The sequence below is a fragment of the Apis laboriosa genome, unplaced genomic scaffold (genome assembly GCF_014066325.1).
Source record: "Apis laboriosa isolate Shangri-la unplaced genomic scaffold, ASM1406632v1 scaffold16_cov148, whole genome shotgun sequence".
NCBI lineage: Eukaryota > Metazoa > Arthropoda > Insecta > Hymenoptera > Apidae > Apis > Apis laboriosa.
Window position 1 is genome coordinate 1,175,525 of NW_025222129.1, and position 19,330 is coordinate 1,194,854.

The window sequence follows — 19,330 nt, forward strand, 5'->3', positions numbered from 1 at the left end:
CTCGACTCGCAGAGACCAACCATCGATATAGGAAAGGAAAGCTGGGAAGAAATTCGACGGATCTCGACAGAGTTTGGGGGAGGGGAGGTGGGGTGAAAAAAGAAAACCGAGAGAATTCCTCTCGATCGTGCATCGTATTTAAACGACAAAGGGGGGGGGCGGGCCGACGAATTTCCGTCGGCGAATACTTCCAATGAGCCGATGATCTGCCAAGCAATCCGGACACACTCGTGCGCGTGCGTGTGATACGATTAAAATCGCGTGGAAGAAAAGATGGCGAGAAAGGATCGTTCGAACCGTCCACGTACAACCACACGAGGCGAAGCTGAACCGTTCACCTTCGTTTTTCCCCACGTATATATATATATATATATATACACATATATATACGTATACAATACAAAATGTACGATCATTTATCGGGCCCTTGGTGGCCAGGGAACGAAAGAAAGAAAAAAAAAAAAAAAAAGAAAAGAAAAGGAAAAAAAGAAGGGAAGGAAAGGAAACGAAGGACGAACGGGGTAGGCCTAGCCTCCGAAAGAGGCGACCAAGGAGGCGATGGCGGTCGGAGGGAGTTGGAGCGGTCGGAACTTCCATCGATTCGGCCATCCTCCGTGTTTCGAGCAAAAGTGCAGCGTACCAACTAACTGTGGCAGTTCTTCTCGCAGATCTTCATGCACAAGAGCGCGATGCAGATGCACGCGAGGGAGCTCGGCGCGGCGGGTGCACTGACGGGGAGAGCTGGCGGCGGCGTTGCGGGCGGACTGGCGGGGCTGGGCCCGATCGGCGTTGGACCGGGCGGGATGATCGCCGGGAACGAGGTAAAGCCGCACCAGTGCCAGCAATGCCTCAAGTCGTTCTCCAGCAACCACCAGCTCGTCCAGCACATCAGGGTCCACACCGGCGAGAAACCGTACAAATGCAGCTATTGCGACCGCAGGTTCAAGCAGCTCAGTCACGTACAGCAGCACACCCGCCTGCACACGGGTGAGTATTCACCTTCCACCGCCTTCTTCGAGCGGGGTATACCTCGTTACTTTCCACGGATTTAGTCCACGAATTAGCCACCATCGAATACAGTTCGCTTTCCCTTCTTTTCGCGTCTTTCGTTCTTTATTTTTTATTTTCTTCTTCTTCTTCTTCTTCTTCTTGTTCGTTCGTTGAATTTTCGGAACGATTTGGAATAATTGTGCCGTTTCTCCCGGATGAAACGGAGGAAAATTGATCCGTCCGTGGAAACGGCGGGTAAAATAATCCGTCCGTCGATTTCGAATGACGAGGAGGAGAAAATGGGCGAGTTTAATACATGCATTCGGTATTCCCGGGACTGATAGTAAATTCTATGAATACCGCATTGCATCGCGGCCAGTCGATAATCAATAAATTAATATACTATTATAATCTGTACAAGCGATCGTGCGTTCCGATTGTGGCTAATTTTAATGCATGCTGCGAGATTGCTCAATGCGCCTCGTGCCGCGGCAGAACCGTGGTTTCCAAGACACCGTTGACTGAACACGTTGTCGTCCGGTATGCATACAAGTTGCGTATTGCAGATAAGTTCAATTTACGCGGGGCGAACGATCGAATTTATCGAGCGGGTACCGCTCGACTAAGAATAGCACAGTGACGGAAAGACGTAGAACGGGATACGGGCGAGGGACGCGGCGCGGTGGTAGAATATAATGAGAAAATTCGACGGCAAAGCCAGCCAATCGGTCGCGCCCGGGTAGAAAGAATTTCATTAAGGGATGAGCGTAGTCAATCGGAAGGTATTAGCCTCGAGAACCGAACGGTCAGCGCCGCGTATGACTGGACCCTTGGAGGAAAGTCTCTCTCTCTCTCTTTTTCTCTCCCTCTTTTCCTCGTTCATCTCGTTCGAGCGGTTCCCGCTTCCCAATCGAGGAAAAGAAGAGGGGAAAAAAAGAAGGAAGAGAAAGGAAAAGAAAAAAAGGAAAACCTCGTCGGTATGCCAGCTATTTAATCGAAACGAGAGAGAGAGAGAGAGGATAACAGATCGATTCTTAACAAAACATTCCTTTCGAACGATCGTACCGTATAATTTATTTGGGAAAACCAATTTTATCACGAGGAATCGAAAACTTTCGCGTGAAAAAATATATATATGCATATATATATATATATATGTATATATATTCGATGTTTCTTTAACCGTGTTTAACGAGGGGGATGAGAGAATAAGAGGAGGAGGGGGGAGAGAAAAAAAGGGCCGACATTGATTTCAGCGCACTCGTTTCAACCCCTTCGTCCTTTTCGACGACTACCAACGAGCAAGTAACTACTGCTCAGCAACCCCTTACATTAATAATCACCCTTCCCGCGTACCGAGGTTCCCACTCTACTCTACTCTGCTACGGCTGGTACTTGAGCTAACGTCGGTGTACGCGCATCTATCGCATGCACGCCTTTCGGTTTCCGTGTCTTTATCGATGAAACGTTTTAAATAACCGTGTAAAGGGAGGGAGCGCCTCTCTCTCTCACTCACTCTTCCGTTCGAGAAAACGAAATCGCGAAGGGGAAAAATCGCATCGAGTGCAAGTTCGAGATCGAGAATCGAGATCGAGGTTGATCGAATCGATCGGATCGAATGAAATTTTATCCCCTCCCCCTCCACACGTATCCGACCAAGAAAATTCCTCATTTTCGATCTCTCGTTCTCTCTCTATGCCACCAACCGGCATACCAATTTCTCGCCGATCGAAAAATCGGCGTGCTCGCAGTTGAAATTCCTTCCGAATTCCCCCCGCACCCCCTCCCGGCTACCCGCTTGTTTTCCCAAACGATAGCCGCGCTTCCGCCCGACCATTTGCATACCATATTGATTTCTCGTTTCGGTGCGAGATCTCGCTGCCTTGCCGCGATTGGCCGGTCGAAATCAAAAAAACGGCGGGAATTTACTGCCGCACCGTTCAGCAGCGTTCACGCGCCACCGCCACCGCCACCGCCACCGCCGCCACCACCACCTCCGCCGCCGCCACCCCTCCCCATCGTTATATAGCGCGCGCATTACAACAATTTCCCTCCGAACGGCCGAATATATATTCGCACAGCCTATAAAATTTGCAACGTATACGCATATAATTCATTAACCGAAATTCGACAGAATTTCGCGCCGTTGCTCGTTGCTGCTGTTTCGGGCGGGCGAAACGACAAACAGAGGGGTAGAGGGCTTTGGGGTAGGGGGGCTGGAGCGAAACTGAGAGAAAGAGAGAGAGAAAGAGAGGGAGAGAGAGAGAGAGAGAATGGTAGAAACGAAGGACGGCGAATATAATATCGGTGAGTGTCCACGATATCGATAGCTGGTCAATAGCTGCAGCCTAGACAAATACCTGCCGAGGGTGTACAGTCCATCCTCCTCCCCTCCCTTGGCGGGCTTACGCGGGGTGACCGAGCGCGTGGCCAATAGGAGGTCAGCCCGCCCCACTCGGCTTCCCGCGCGCGAAAAAGCGCGGGAATTTTTCGATCGCCCGATCGCTCAATAATGGAACCGAAGTTACGCGCCGCCACCGTCGCACGCGCACACCACCACCACCATCACCGCCGCCACCACCACGCCGCCGCCACCACCACCGTCATCACCATTACCCAAATACTGTCCTCGTGTGTACCCGTATATGTGTGTATGTATGTATGTATGTATGTATGTATATACGCACGCACGCACACGCAACACACATTGGGCCGGGTAGCAGCCTAATAAATAGCCGTACGCATTCGGGAGCGTGTTGGCGCGGATGGACGGCAGAGTTCGTACCGGTCAGAACCGGCTAGCAAAGATTATCCCTTCGACAACGAGGAAAACTCAATTTTCATGGGGCGAAATCTAATGATCGTAGGTCGAACCCTACGTACGCGCACGGAATTAATCGGTTTTCCTCGACCGGCCACCAGCGTTTACGGCCTTCCTTTACGAGGAATCGGTTCGCGATTCTTCTTCTTCTTCTTTCCCTCTTTCCCCTTTCCCCTTTCCTCCCTCTACCACGTGGAGGATCGGTCGTCGATCGAGAGGCGAGAGATCGAGGAGGGAGGGAGAATTATTATTCGGCCGCGTTAAAATTCGGCAATAACGGTGCCCTCGTTGGTGGAAGGAGAGTTACGTTGGAGGACGGGTTCATTAATACCGATACAAACGACGGATGGAGATGAAGCCCAACCCCTTTCGTTGGCCGGGTTTGAAAAAAGGAGCACGTCCTCCCGACCAAATTGACCGGACAATTTTAAAGCCCACTTAAGACTGCGAAAAATTGCCGCATCGTTGGCGCATGAATAAAAATTAAGTTCTCGGCGAGAGGGGGGAAGGGGGAGGGGGAGGGCTCGGCCAACGACAACGATTTCGAAACGAAGCCGCCTCGACGAGACGAGTTTTCGACGAGCAGAAATTTTCCTTTTCTTCCTCTTCGCATTTTTCGCTTGTGTCGCTTCGAGCTCCCTTTGCCGAAACCGCCGCGAACGAAGGAGAAGAACGAGAAATTTCAACCCTCACCCCCTCTTCCTCTCCCCGCGCTTCTCGCTTTGCTCCTCGCCTTTTTGCTCCTCCACTTTTAATTCGCTAATTTCGCCGAGTTAAGAATTTATGCGACGGAATGTCCCGTCAAACGCCTCGACAGAGAAAAATCAAAGAGAGAAGAAAGAACAGCGGCGAACCTTTTATCGCAAACGCGAGCCGGGAAATTAAAGATTGAAGAAAAGCGGCAACGTTTTACGTTTTACGGGTTGATAAAACAGGGGAAGGGGAAAGGGAAGGGAAGAAGGGGAGGAGGAGGAGGAGGAGGAGGAGGAGGAGGTGAGGGTAGGAGGAGGGCGCGGGTAGGAAAGGTGGAAACGTCTCGTTTAATACCCAAACAATCTCTTCCCTTCTCCGCGAAAAATAATCTTTGTTTCTCGATAAACGTTTTCCAATTACCTGCTCGTTGCCCGGATTATTTAGCCCGAATTGGACGAAAAGTTCTCCCCCCCCCCCTGCCCCTCCCGATTGATCGCGGCCGAGAACGCGATATCTTTCTCTCCGTAGTTTACTTAATTAATTCCCGTAATACGAGTTAATCAACTCGACCATGACCGTGTATTGTAAATATTTTAACGAGCGATACGAGTCCTAATATTACTATACACACACACACACACACACATATATATACATATATATTGCATACACGCGAAAATTATACTCCTCGACGCGAAAGAAAATTTAAACCCTCGGACGATCAAAATTCGAAATGGACGCGATCGCAATATCGGGGCCAAGATATATTTTATTACGACTTATTATGCGACGAAACCTGGTGGAAAGCTGGGCTGGGCCTAGGTTCTAGGTGGATGCATCTTGGATGGATCCGGGGACGAAAACCAATTAGGCAAATTGACCGGTGAGAAACGAGGGCGAGAACTTTTCCTCCGAGAAACGAGCGTTAACTCCGTGTTCACACACGGTGAGAACGTATCGCATCGTACACGATGTCAGCGGGAATCGAGGATACAGAATGGAAGAAGGAGTAGTAACGGTCAGAAAACTTTCTGTTCCCCGATAGATAGCGGAGAGAAAGGCAATTAAACCGTTAAAAGGTAAAAGGTAAAGATAATTAAAAGTTGAAGATACCGTATGGCACGAGGGAAAATTAACGTAGTCACGCCGCATATGCATATAGTAGGCCGATAGGCCTATTCTAATTTTCCCTGGCCAACCCTTCCATGCCACGGCCGTGCATTTTTTCCATCAGGCTTAATTTGAATAGAGAGAGGGACGCCCGCTTTGCACTTTCCGGGGGATGCTTCGACCCCGATGCTCTCCTTTCCCTCTCTCTCTCTCTCTCTCTCTCTCTCTCTCTCTCTTTCTCTCTCCCCCTTACGGGGACGCGAACACGCAAAAAATGCCACGTCATTTTTTTAAGGTCACCTTTCAACGATCGCACGTGCTATTGTCACTGTGTACCGTTTCTGATCCGAGATAAGTAATCTTGCTTTATGCGCGATGTTTGCTCAAAACCTTGTTGATAGATTCGTATAAAGTACGAACGAATGTCTATTTCGACCGACTTTTTAAATAAAATGTTTTTTTTATTTTTTTTATTTTTTTTATTTTTTTTTTTTTTTCTTCCGCTCGCTGTTCAAACTCGAGCAACTCTTCTTTTTCTCGGAATTCGTCCCCCCGATAAATTCGAGCCGATCAACGATATTTCATAGAAAGAAAGAAATAGAAAAAAATAAAGAGAGAAGGAATTCATGAAAATAGTTGAATCGCGTATCAATTTTGCGATCGTCGCAATTTTCTTTTTTTTTCTCGAAATTTTTAATATATTTCGTAATTTCGTTAAAACGAAACGATTCGCGCGCGCGAAAAATAGAGAGAGAGAGAGAGAGAGAGAGAGAGAGAGAGAGAAGTTGATTTCGAACGAACGATTCGATTAGCCGAAAATAATTGAATGGGGGGAAAAAAAAAAAAAAAAAAAGAAAAAAAAAAAGTTGGCAGACAACTCTCCGATGAATATTCTTTCCGCAATATTCATAGAGCTATTAGTTTTTCAAAAGCGTGTAAATCTGCAATGCGTTCGCAGATTGTTGCCATGAGAGTGATTTTTTTCTACGAGTTATCTTATCGCGCGTTACTGATATAGAAGAGAATCCGAGATGCACTCGCAAGTAATAACCGTTCTTCGAATTGTAAAAAGTTAAAAATCGACGAGAAATTTTCTTTTTTCTCTCTCTCTCTCTCCCTTCTTTTCTGTCCGCCCTTTTCTCTCTCTCTCTCTCTCTCTCTCTATCTTTCTTTTCGATTTCACAGGAAAAATACATCCCAAAATGCAACCTCGAGTTTCATAAAAATATACCTGAAACGAAATCTTTGATTAAAAAACTCTCTTCTTCTGATCTGTGTTTCAAACACACACACACACACACACACACACACGTACATACAGATTGGCGAATTATTATTTCAACGAAAGATTGCAGCAGCTCATCGTTTCAGAGGGTGGACGAGGGGTGGATCGTTTTAAAATTCTTAAAGAGATACCCGCTCTCTCCCGCTCTTTAGGCCTTTAAAAGATCGACGAGAACTTCAACCCTTTCGCGTTACTGACTTACTTTTCTAACCCTTTCCAAGAGGGAGGGGGCGACCGACCGCCAAGATTCTCCACTAATATCCATCCGCGACTACTATTATTAGCGCTTTCGCCCACTGTTCCTTCCTCCCTTGCTTCTTTCCGCTCATCCTTCTCTCGCGTGCTCGAAAATCGTGATGGGATTACGAAAAGTGGGATCACGAGGGGGACATTGGCGCGAGTTCCGTGAACAAATTTTTATTAAACGGGAAAAAGTGTAACGCCGTTAAAAGACAAGATACACAAGGCGATACGCGTGTAAGCGTAGCACCAGAAGGCCGCTTAATCTCTCGCTCCCATACCAGTTCCATATCTCTTACGTGTGTGTACTCGTCGCATGCGGTAAACGGTGTACAAAATCTAGATTGACTTTCTAAGCATGGCACGAAAGCGACTTTTTGCGCAAAATCGGGTACGGATCTTCGTATCCTAAGCGTGGGGAGAGGACTTCAAACCGCAAAACCGGTCTGTAGGTTAAGGATACACTTCGGTCAGGCTCCTTCGCCGCCAGTCCAATAATTTCGCGCAAACAAATTCCAATAGGTCGCTTTATTAAATTACTCGATTCTCCTCCTTTACGCTTCTTCTCCCTCCCTCTCTCTCTCTCTCTCTCTCTCTCTCTCTTCCTCTCTCACGCGTTAGTTTATCGATCCTCGCACCGGCCACCGGTACATATTCGTGATATCGAGCGATCGAAGAACGAGCGAGAGAAACGATATTTCGCAAATAAGGATCGTTAAAACTTCAATCACGAAACGTGCTTCCGTACACGCCGCCCGCATTCTTCCGCGATAAAATAGTAAGGCGGCATTACACACCGAAACCAGTTTTCTCCAAAACGACCACTGCTCCCAGATTCTCCAGTAAACCGCTACTAATTACGATTACCAGTTGACTATATAAAAATTCCTCCAAGGCTATTGATCCTGCCTTCGAAGATACTTTCTATCCCCCTCGCATTCACGCGCCTTCTTTTTCTTTTTCTTTTCTTCCCTTTCTTCCTTCCTTCTTTCTTTCTTTCTTTCTTTCTTTCTTCCTTTCTTCTTTCCTTCCTTCCTTCTTTCTTCCTTTTTTCCTTCCTTCCTTCCTTCTTTCTTCCTTTCTTTCTTTCTTTCTTTCTTTCTTTCTTTCTTTCTTTCTTCCCCCTTTCTTTCGTGAGAGAGGGTTTTCCAGGAGGAAAGGAGGAAGATTTACACGGACTATTTATATCGGGCAAGGGAGGGAAGGGGTCAAGAATATCGAGCACGGTCGGCCGTAAAATAAGATATAGATTTCCATCTAGTAAACTTTCTACACGGTACGTGTGGGAGGGAAGGCAAGGAACGCCATACGGCATACGGGGAACACGGCCAGCCTCGCTCGTTCACGTTCCTTCTTACGTCGGAGGAAACTTTGGGCGCAGCCTTGCCTCGTGTGCGCGCACAACACGTTGTAGCACGACACGTATGCACGCTCCGCGACACACACCGCGACGGGAACAGGAACAGGAACAGAAACAGGATCGAAGACGTGTGGGCATTTGGAGAGAGAGTTCAACTTTGCTCCTCGATGTGGGACGATGCGCTCGCGCGCTCTCTTATACTACAACTCTTTATACGAAACTCGAGAATTTCTCGTCGATTTCTGAACAGGTAACGGATTAAAAGAAGTGGGGGAGGGATGACGATTTTCTCGGTCGAGGTTAACGATTCAAGGGGCCGAAATAAAAATGTATTGTAACGAGGCAAAAATCCTCTCCCTCCTTTTTCTTTCGACCCTTTGTGCGACCCGTTTGAATCTCGAAAGAAGGAAGGGAAGGAAGAGAGGGGAGAGAGAGAGAGAGAGAGAATAGAGTGGTTGTTTTCTTCGAGCGACGAGAGAGAAAGAGAGAGAGAGAGAGAGAAAGAATGGAGAATCTCTTTTGAGAAACGTCGACAAGGCAGAAACGGGGGCTGGTCGAATTGAAAATCTTGGGCTGTGTCAATAGCAGGTGGTAAATCTCGCTCGTTTTTCACCCTAATTGATACCCATTATCCACCTACTGACCTCCTTTGGAATTGGTCCGACGAGTTTTGCGTGTTTTTAACAGGATCTCGTTACGCTACGAGCGATTAAATATCGATCCCCCTTCTCCTCCTTCTACCTCGCTCCTTCTTCCTTTCTCCTCCCCCTCACCCAACGAATATAGCTACCAACGAATTTCGTGCAATGTCGGGGGAAGGATCGAAGAAACGTATAATTTGTATAAAGTAAAAGCGAAAGTAAGGAAGAGGAAGAAGCGGAACGAACGAAGGAATAAACGAAGAAAAAGAAAAGGAAAAAAGAGGAGGGAGAAGGAGAGGTGGACAGACGTCTCGCTCTCGAACAAATGGCTCGCGATGAAAAATCGTAAAGACACGAGAGCCATCCAGGACTTAGCTCCGGCCACTCGACAGGCCGAACGTTCGTTCTGAGACATTAATTTTTACCCCTTTTTACCCCCATCTGCCTAATGACCCGAACAAGGTTGCCTCTACGACGACGACGACGATGACGACGAGGACGACGAGGACGAGGACGACGAACGACGGTGACGACAGAGGGCAGGGAATAAGGGAGAGAAAAAAAAGGTCTCGACGAAATGGCCGTTAAGTGGCGAGAATCGTCTTTGGGAAAAGGTTCAAGATCTTGTCCTGCGTCCAGGAGGAACGATCGTTACACCACTTGGACGGATGTGCCAGAACACCGGGGCAGGGGTTGGTGTGCCGCGTACACTCCTTCCTTCCGGTATCTTACGTAATTTCTCGTCCGTTTTTCTCCAACCCTTCTTCCTACGACGACGACGACGACGACGACGACGAGGACGACCCCCTTGGCTCGTTTTCACCCCCTTCAAGCCGTGAAGCAGCCATACCGCCGCAACAATGGGACTCATCAGCCATCGGGAATAAATTATGCTTGGCCAAGTCCGACGGAAAAATGACCAAACCCCGAAATTAGAACTTTCACTCGTTCCGAGTGAACGAACGAGAGGTAAAAAAGAAAAGAAGAGAAGAGAAAAGAGTTTACCGTTTCCGGTCCAATCGTTCTTACAATTCTCGCTAATTAATTGGCCCAGTACAGAAGGATACACGCTGAAGCATACCAGCGCGTTAAACGTTCGTTCGCTTAATCGAGGAACAGGAGGAGGAGGAGGAGGAGGAGGAGGCATGGCGCGCAACAAATCGGTGAAAACGAGTTCGTCGGCCTCCGGAACCACGAGTAAACCACGGGAAGAAAGGGTTTTTTCGAGCCTTGAGAGTCATCGACCCCGAAACAAACGTTCTCTCCGAGAGACAGAGAGAGAGAGAGAGAGAGAGAGAGAGAGAGAGAGAGGAGAGGAAAAAAAGGCGAGGTATCGGTTGAAGAGGGAAAAGAAAAAAAAAAAGGATAAAGAGGAGTTTCGGACAGGGGCAGGTGAAACGGTGTTTCGAGGAGAGGGTGTGTAAGAGCGAGACGGAAGCGAGGCAACAACCATATGCCCGAATAACGTTCCACCCGCGCCTATACCGATGCCGGCCAACCGGCGCAAAGAGTTCTCTCCTCGCGTTCTCGCGTCGTTTCAAGCATCGATGGATGCCAAATATCTTTACATATCTCCGAAACGTAAGCAAGCTCGGATCGGGATTGGAAGGGCCACCACGAGCCGCAAGAATATCGATTATGGACAGTCGACCGATAGCGACCAGTATCCAAGTCTGCCACTCGACGATTCTCAAACACTCCCGGAACGTTTGTCCGTCCATCGTTCGTCCAGATATCTGGGAAACTAGATTGTCAGACCCTTGCTATTCGACTCCTACGAGCTACCTTCGACCGGGTAACAACAGGGGGGAGGGGGATACATTTTCTCGAGAAGAGAAGAGAAAACTCGAAAAGAAAGGAGCTCGATCCCAAATTTTTCGAAAAAAAACTTTCGATTCGATCCGATTCCATTCGATTTCCATTTGATTCGAGGCGATGATGAAAAAAAGAAGAGAAAGAGAGAGGAGAGAGGAGAGAAGAGAGAGAGAGAGAGAGAGAGAGAGAGAGAGAGAAAGCAAAGCGGCGAAGTGGCGAAGCGCGAAAACGCGTTGCCATGGTGGTGGCCATGGTAGCCTTTTGAAGAGGATGTACCTGGGGTGATTTGGCCTGGACTACTACTGATGATGACTGTACCCCGCGTATGCGAGGGATATACACACACACACACACATACACACGCACAGACACTCGTGAAATTTCGCACGTACGTACGTGCGGTACATTCGCCAGGGGGTAGAAATCATTAAAGGGGCGTGGCGTGCCCGTGGTTGCCCGGATGACGGTCACGTGAACCAAGATGGCCGCCAAGCGGGAGGGCTCCCCTCTTTGCAACAGTCATTTGTTATCGGCCATTTTATTTTAATGATTTCCATGCATGCGTGAAACGCTCGGCTGCATCGCTCGGGAAAGGGATGTTCTCTCTCTCTCTCTCTCTCTCTCTCTCTCTCTCTCTCGCTCTATCCACATCTTCCCTCTCTTTCCCCCTCGCTCTAACTCGCTCCGTCTTCTCTCCATCCGGCCCGCTCGCTCTCTAACTGCGCCTGGTAACGCGCCCGCTCTCCTAGCGCGATACACACACGCGCGCACGCACCGCTAACGTTGCTTTCATGCTAATTTCAAACCCTATAAATTTCCCTCCGCGCCCGCGTTAATGCTCTTCCTTCTTTTCCATAAATTTTCCTACGATTTGACCCCGCGCAACCGTTCGAAAATCTACCCATCGCCACCGTGATCGCGGTTTTCCTCCTCGATGGTGGCGCGAAGGTAGAGACGATGGTGGTGGTGGTGGATGGATGGATGGATGGATGGATGGACGGACGGACGGACGGACGGACGGATGGATATCCAAGTTGGATGGAAGACGAGTTAATTGAAAAGCCGCAAGGAAAATAATAACGAGCGCCTCGTGGCCGAGGAACAACGTTATAATCACGGTGATAAAACGGGTATAAAAGCGAGGCAACTGGTCGCTACGAGAGACCGATTCGGATCGTTACATTACCGTAATTTGTTTAATAGCCTACGGTACTGTAATCATTGATTCGATTGTTAAATCCGTAATGATTCCGCGTTATATCTTCCCGATAATTAATGTACAAGAGGGGGGGGGGGAGGGGTAGAGAGGGAAGCCGTCCCCCTTTTCTCCTCTCCGCAGCTTCCGAGGATTTCGATCAATTGTCCTTTTATATACGTTTCCATCGTTTCTTCTTCCTTCTTCCTTCCCTGATGATCGGAATATAGGCAATCGACGTAACTCCTCTCCCCTCCCCCTTCCCTCCGTAACATCGGCCGATGTGATATCGATAATTCCTCCCCCTCCCTACCCCCGTACGGGCGGGAATTAATATAGAATCTATCGGAGATCAACGTCGTGCTTTGCTTTTCATCTACATTCGAAGTTAAATTACTCTTAAACCGGGTGGCTGCTTAACCAGGGACAAATCCTGGATAAGCGCACTTTAATTAGCACGAAAATGGATGTAACATCATCCCTCCAGAAATACTTTCCGATTAAACCAAGGTTAATGTAATCAACGTTGCACCGTTCAACCGTAAATTTTCTACGACAAGACTAGCCCCTCCCCCCTCCCCGTCTATCCAATCCTACCATCCCCGATCCTACTCGCGGAATCTCTTCTTCCTCTTCCTCTCCCTCTTCTTCCTCTTCTTCTCGCGAAATCGAGCGCGATACCAATTTTCGCAACAAACGTACTGTACTCTCGATCTATTTCTCTCGCGCAGAAACGCAGAGGCTCCAGAAAGAGTTAGAAAAGAGAGAGGAAAAAAAAAAAAAACATTTCAATTCCCTCCAATTCCTTCGTTCGATGAAACGAAAAAAAAAAAATAATAATAATAATAATAATAATAAAGAATCGAAAAACCAGAGAGAGAGAGCGGGAGAGGGGGAAGAATGAAATAGGAGAAGGGGGTTGAAAAAAAGAATCATCATTTCGAACAGAAGGGGGCGCGCACTCGGCAAATATCATCGCGATATACAAACATTCCAATCGGTGGCGAGCACACGGCCAATCTCTCATCCCCGATTTTTGCCCGGCAACTATATGTATTTGCTCTCTCTCTCCCCCCTCCCTTGTCGCGAAATTCAAGGTATCGCTCGTACGAATAGCCGGGCGAGCATCATCGAGTAGAAGAGAGAGAGAGAGAAAGAGAGAAAGAGAGAGAGGAGAGACGAGGTCATCGCAGTGCGAGCACAACGCACGTGCGTATGAGTGCGTGCAATTTAATGATTTCCAGCCGGAATTTCGATGATGGCAACTGGAATGGGAAGGGGAAAACGGCGAGAAAGAGAGGAGAGGAGAGGAGCGAGAGAGGACAAAGAGGAAGAGAGGGCCGTATATGTGTATACGTGTGTATACGTGCAACGACGACGGGTTGGTCAGGGCCGGCTTGTTGCACACGCGCAAAATCTCACGGGAGAAACGAAGAAGAATAGATAGAAATCGAGGGAGAGACACGGGAAAGAGAAACGTGAAATCGAAGGGAGGAGAGAGAGAGAGAGAGAGACATAGGACGTAAATTTTCTAGCGGTGCGTTCATTTGTTCGTTCAACGAAATGCGAATGCATTATACATGGATTGCAGGGGACATTAATTTTCTGGCGTGGACGTGTAGTGGGCCGTGGAGGGCCGCTGGGTGGTCGGTGGTACGAGAGAGGCCGGAGGGGGCTCGCCGTTTCCACGGACGAGGCAAGAGGGTTGCAAAGAGGGAGGGGGTGTGTGTGTACGAGGAGGGTTAGAGGGAGAAAGGAAGAGAAAGAGGAGGAGGAAAAGAGAAGCGTGGAGAGAGAGAGAGAGAGAGAGAGAGAGAGAGAGAGAGAGAGAGAACTGTTTCGCCGTTACACGTTCCACTCAACCACCACGCGTGCCGCCCACCTTTTTCCGCCGAGTTTTCCATCTATATTTTTTCACCGGGCTCGGCGGTGATTTTGACGAGTGGACGACGAGGCGCATCGGGCGAAACGAAAAAACGGGAAAAAAAGAAGGAAGCGCGCACGCGGCCTGTCGATCGGTCGGCCGAATTCGCGTAGAAAAACACGGGGGGAGTTTTCCAGCGGGACGGTTGGAGGGAGGGATGGATAAGAGGTTGAATGCACGCGCCTGCGAAACCGCGCCACTGACAAATAATCAAATATATCGCCACTCTCATTTGATATTCCGTGCTAGTGTAGGTGATGAATGTAATGACGTTATACACCGTCGGGGAATTACGGTCGTCAAGCAAAATTTAACGTCGATGCGTGTTTAGTGTCGCCACGAGAGAGTGAGAGAAAGAGAGAGATACACGGAAAGGCATTAAATCGAGGGAGAATTAAAAAGAGAGCATCGGGACGAATGGTATACCGATGTATACCGATACATGTATACGAAACAACGGCATCCATCTCCGTTCCATCATCGGTATTCCCCTCCCTTCTCTCTTTCTCTCCCTCTCTCTCTTTCTCTGTGTTTCGAAGAAAAAAACCTCGAAATTATCGTTTCCCCGATTAACCAAATTGAATGCGATTAACCGACAAATCAATTTTATTTCGCGGTGAAAGAGATCGTGCGACGTTGATCGAAGGCAAAAAAAACAGGAATCCCTCTCCGCTCGTATTGACACGGAATTACACGGATTCGATTTTATTCGATTCTCTCGATTTTTAATAATAATAATAATAATAATAATAATAATAATAATAATAGTAATAATAATAATAATCGTCTCGATGCGATCGCCCGTATCTCGATGCGATCTCGTTGCTTTTAAACTCGCTATTTAAACTCGACCCGTTTCGAAATCGTAGCGTCGAGACGAGACCAATATCAAGATTTTTCGGGGCAACTTCTTTTCCATCGTCGCGTGTCGCGTGTTACCGTTTTTTTTTTCGCTTGGAAAAATAAATGGGGATCGCGATCGGAACGAGCGGGCGTATCCCCGTGGTTATACGTACTTCCATACGTGTACGCATAAATTAAAAGCGTCCACGTGTTGTTGGAAGAAAGCATCATTGATAAATTCATACGCGATGCGTAAAACAGGCGTGTTTCGAGTAAATGCAAACACGATAAAATTTAACGCGCGCGTACACGGCTTCTAAATAAACGCCTCTCGTAAAACGCCGCCTGGCCGAGCTTATAAAAATGATAAAGTAAAGCTCGTAAAAGTAATAGTTTACGTATTGGCTATAACTTTTGCCACGCGTTATGCGTACCGTGTTTTCCAATCTCACATTGTGGATACGCAGTAGCTGTTGCATCGTCTTTCCAATTTCTTTTCCCCTTCCCTCTCTCTCTCTCTCTCTCTCTCTCTCTCTCTCTCTCTCTCTCTCCCTCTCTCTCTCTCTCTCTCATTCCGTTAAATAAAACGGCGAGAACGTGGTTGACGTGGTGATGTATTCATCGCGTGTACAACATCCCGTAAATAAATAAATTTCACGTTATTCCCCGTATCGTGGCATTAATTGGCCACGTACGTTGTAACAAGGAGAAAATATTATACACATAGCGCAGTGGAAGAAGTTTGGCGCGACAGATGAGAAGTTCATCGGGAGATCATGTCCGTCCCTCGTCCACTAATCTTAACTGTTCGAGTGGCACTCGGGTCACTGCATAAATCTGATACTGAAAAGTTCCGCGCTTCGTTTCGTTACGCGGCGACGAAAAATATTATCAATCGGGACGGATTACGTAGTCGTTTTTCTCTATATTTATAATATATATATACGTATTTCTACGATTCCATGTCTCCAACCATTACATCCCAACATTCTTCTACTATATATATATACATAGTATTTATAACTTTTACAATTCTATCGTTCATCCTCTCGCGCTCGCCCTCTCCAGTTTTTATATTCTCGGGAATAAAACTACGAGATCCCGATTCAAGGCGATTCAATTTTATCTTTATCTTCGATTTCATTATATTGGCTCGCCGAGAAGAATTTTATTTGTTTCGAGTTGGAAAGCTAATGTCAGCGAGATAACAACCCAGAGAGAGAGAGAGAGAGAGAGAGAGAGAGATTATTAAAAATCTCGGTCGATGTTATCGAGTTATTTTTATTAAAACTTCGACCGGAGCTGAATAAAAGATGAATCTTCTGGCTCGGAATAGAGGAGGAAGTAAGAAGCGTAGCGGAAGTAAAAGAGTGAGGAGAAGAAGAAGGGAGGGAGGGAAAAAGAAGGAGCGGTGGCCGGGGTAAAAAGGAGCGGGGAAGGAGAAGAATGTCGATATTAATAAAAGTTAAATTGAGCCAATCGCTTGTGGGAATTAGAATAGAGGAGGACCGTGGTGAACCGTGGAGGAACGAAAAAGCGTAATAAAAATTGCAGGGATCGTATAAATTCCCTTCCTTCAACGCTCCAATCGATATAGAATAGATTAAAAGCTTCAACAGATATTTCCCCGCTAAACGTCCACCGATTTAATTATTAATCGGTTTGTTAAATACTCGGCAAAGAATTCCCGTAAATACTTGATTAGCCCGGTTTACGTCGAAAATTATTCTCCCACCCCGATCGCTCGCGTAATTGCGTAAATCAAATTGGCGACGAAACTTTTTCGTCATCCTCCTCCTCCTCCTCCTCCTCCTCCTCCTCCTCCTCCTCGTCGTCGTCGTCGTCGTCGGTTGAAAAAAAGAAAAAAAAAAGTAAAACACGATCGTTCAAAAACGATCGAAAAACGCGCGAATAATAGGGGAATAGGAGGAGAAGGGAGAAGAGAGAGAGAGAGAGAGAGAGAGAGAGAAGGGAAAAAAATACGCGAAAAAAGCAGATACCTATTAATTGTTTTAAATCAGGGTGGCGGTTACGGGCTGTTAAAACATCTCGCCTCTAATGGTCGTTTTAAAACGAGTGGCATTTTTTACGCTCATCCCTAAATCTGGCCGCTGATACCTGTTGCATGTCCCCCACCCCACCCCCGCGTGAAAAAAAAAAAAAAGAAGCAAACTCGACCACCAACCTCCGTTGTCTCGTACCCGTGCTCCGAAACGCGTTTTTCAACGAATTAATCGCCCATTCGAGACCCATTACCGCTTTCACGGACATCGATACCAATTATCATTTTACCGATCGACCGAGACTCTGCCTACTACTACACACGTGTATAGACTCGACCTTTTTTTTTTTTTTTTTTTTTTTCTTCCTCTCTCGGCCGAGGATCGAACCGTCGATGACGATGTCCGATCCGATCGAACCTCCTAACGAGACGTAAAAGAAAACGAACGAAAGAAAGAAAGAAAGAAAGAAAGGAAGGGAGAAAAGTTGGGAAAATGAAGTAAAAAGGGAAAAAATTGTTCTCGTTTCAGGTGAACGTCCGTACAAGTGCCATCTACCGGATTGCGGGCGGGCATTCATTCAATTATCGAATTTGCAGCAACACCTTCGAAATCACGACGCCCAGGTGGAACGGGCGAAGAACCGGCCGTTCCATTGCAACATCTGCGGCAAAGGCTTCGCCACAGAATCCAGCCTTCGTACCCACACGTCGAAGGTCAGTCATGTATGTACCAAATCCGACGTCCAACAACAACAACAACAACTACTACAACAACAACAACAACAACAACAACAACAACAGGCATTTTGGCTACTTAACGCGGTGCTCGCACACGATAATAATCGAACCATGGTCGGAAAGATCCGGAGAAACCGGGAAAAAAATAATCTAGAAATCAAATCCAAGATTACGATACAATACGGTTGTACCACGTACGGTTGTGTACATGTATATAATAATCTCGTAACGCTGTTTCTTATATCATAATAATCGTAGTTATACTAAATAATCCGCTCTTCTTCTGCCGGCCTATTATTAAAAAAAAAAAAAAAAAACAAAAACGAGAAAAAGAAAAATTGAAAAGAAAAAGTAACGCCATTTCTTTCCTCGCCGCGTAATGTTAAAAAATCGAACGAACGTTTCTCTGAATGCACACATGGTGGAGGGTCACGCTTCTCTATCCGATATATACCATTTTCTGTCAGCAGATTCGATCTTATTTATCTTACTTCATATATATATATATATTTATATAGGCTCTCTTTCGATCAAAGTAGTAGTAATAATTCCGCTCTTTTCCTCGCACGATCACGCGTAAGTAAGCGGAAAGTTCGTTCGAGTCGTTTCGAATAAATATTAAACGTATATACGTATCGTCGCATCCGTGGACAGACTCTGGTTCTCGATGTTGACGATGGGATCGAGGATTCGATTTGCGTTCGGGTTAATATATATATATATACTTCGTAACGATTATTCGACGTTACGATCGTGGTGAATCGCGAGTGATTTTAAATTTTTCGGGGTAAAATTTTCGCGATAAAAGGGGGATGAGGAGCGGAGAGATGATATCGCACCGTTTCGAAATCGTTTCGCCCCTCGATCCGTTCGCAAATGCCACGTTAATAAATAACTTGGATCCGAACAACTCGATCGTCGATCGTACCGTCGCGCGAGTTGGTGTGCTCGTTTCGTGTCTAACATGGAGGGGAAAAAAATAGAAATGTTAACAACGATCGTTGAAAAAGCTTCATCCCGCTTTTCGGGGGTTTTCTTCCTCGTATATATATATATATATATATATATATATATATACATGTAACAATGCTTTTTGGGACTACTGCTTTTTTGGTTGTGGTTTCTTTTTTTTTTTTCTTTTTTTTTTTTTTTTTTTTCCTCACACACGACGAACCGCTTCCGATAACGGAAACTTGTAACTTTTCGAACGGGAGTATTTATTATTCGCCAGAGCGAACGCCATATCACGCTTTCTTTCATTTTTATCATCGATCGCGGCAATCTTGATTCATTCTGGGAGGGAGAGGAAAAATTACTCGTTCGAAAAGATAAATGAATAAATAAATTAATAAACAAAACGAAATCACAGAGCATTCGATCGAACGAACGATCGCAATCGTATCCATGCGCGAATCATGGAGAGACGATCGTTCAAGGAAGGAACAACGACCACGGACAACGATGAAGGGAGTGTTGCGTTGATTGACGCGTCACTCCCGTATCAAGGATACAATATACGATGCCTCTCGATACGAAACGGAACAAAAGGCAAAGTGTCGGGGAGGGAGAGAGAGAGAGAGAGAGAGAGAGAGAGAGGGAGGGAGAAAGAGAGAAGCACGGAAGTGGCATGTATTACGGATCAGGGGAGTAGGAGAATAAAAAAAAAAAAAAAA

The 19,330-nt window shown here is 46.7% G+C and overlaps 1 protein-coding gene across 11 annotated transcripts in view; it reads left to right on the forward strand.

Annotated features, from left to right (window-relative positions):
• LOC122711324 (zinc finger protein 853-like) overlaps window positions 1–19,330 on the forward strand; it is a 63,679-nt gene that overhangs the window by 27,540 nt on the left and 16,809 nt on the right. For 6 of the 11 annotated variants that reach the window (XM_043929993.1, XM_043930002.1, XM_043929992.1 and 3 more), the window contains 2 exons: window positions 657–987; window positions 17,449–17,633. In XM_043929993.1, the coding sequence (XP_043785928.1) occupies window positions 657–987; window positions 17,449–17,633 (516 nt within the window). Of the gene's footprint in view, window positions 1–656; window positions 988–17,448; window positions 17,643–19,330 lie in introns of all 11 variants that reach the window. The other 5 variants (XM_043929994.1, XM_043930003.1, XM_043929998.1 and 2 more) reach the window with 2 other exon arrangements.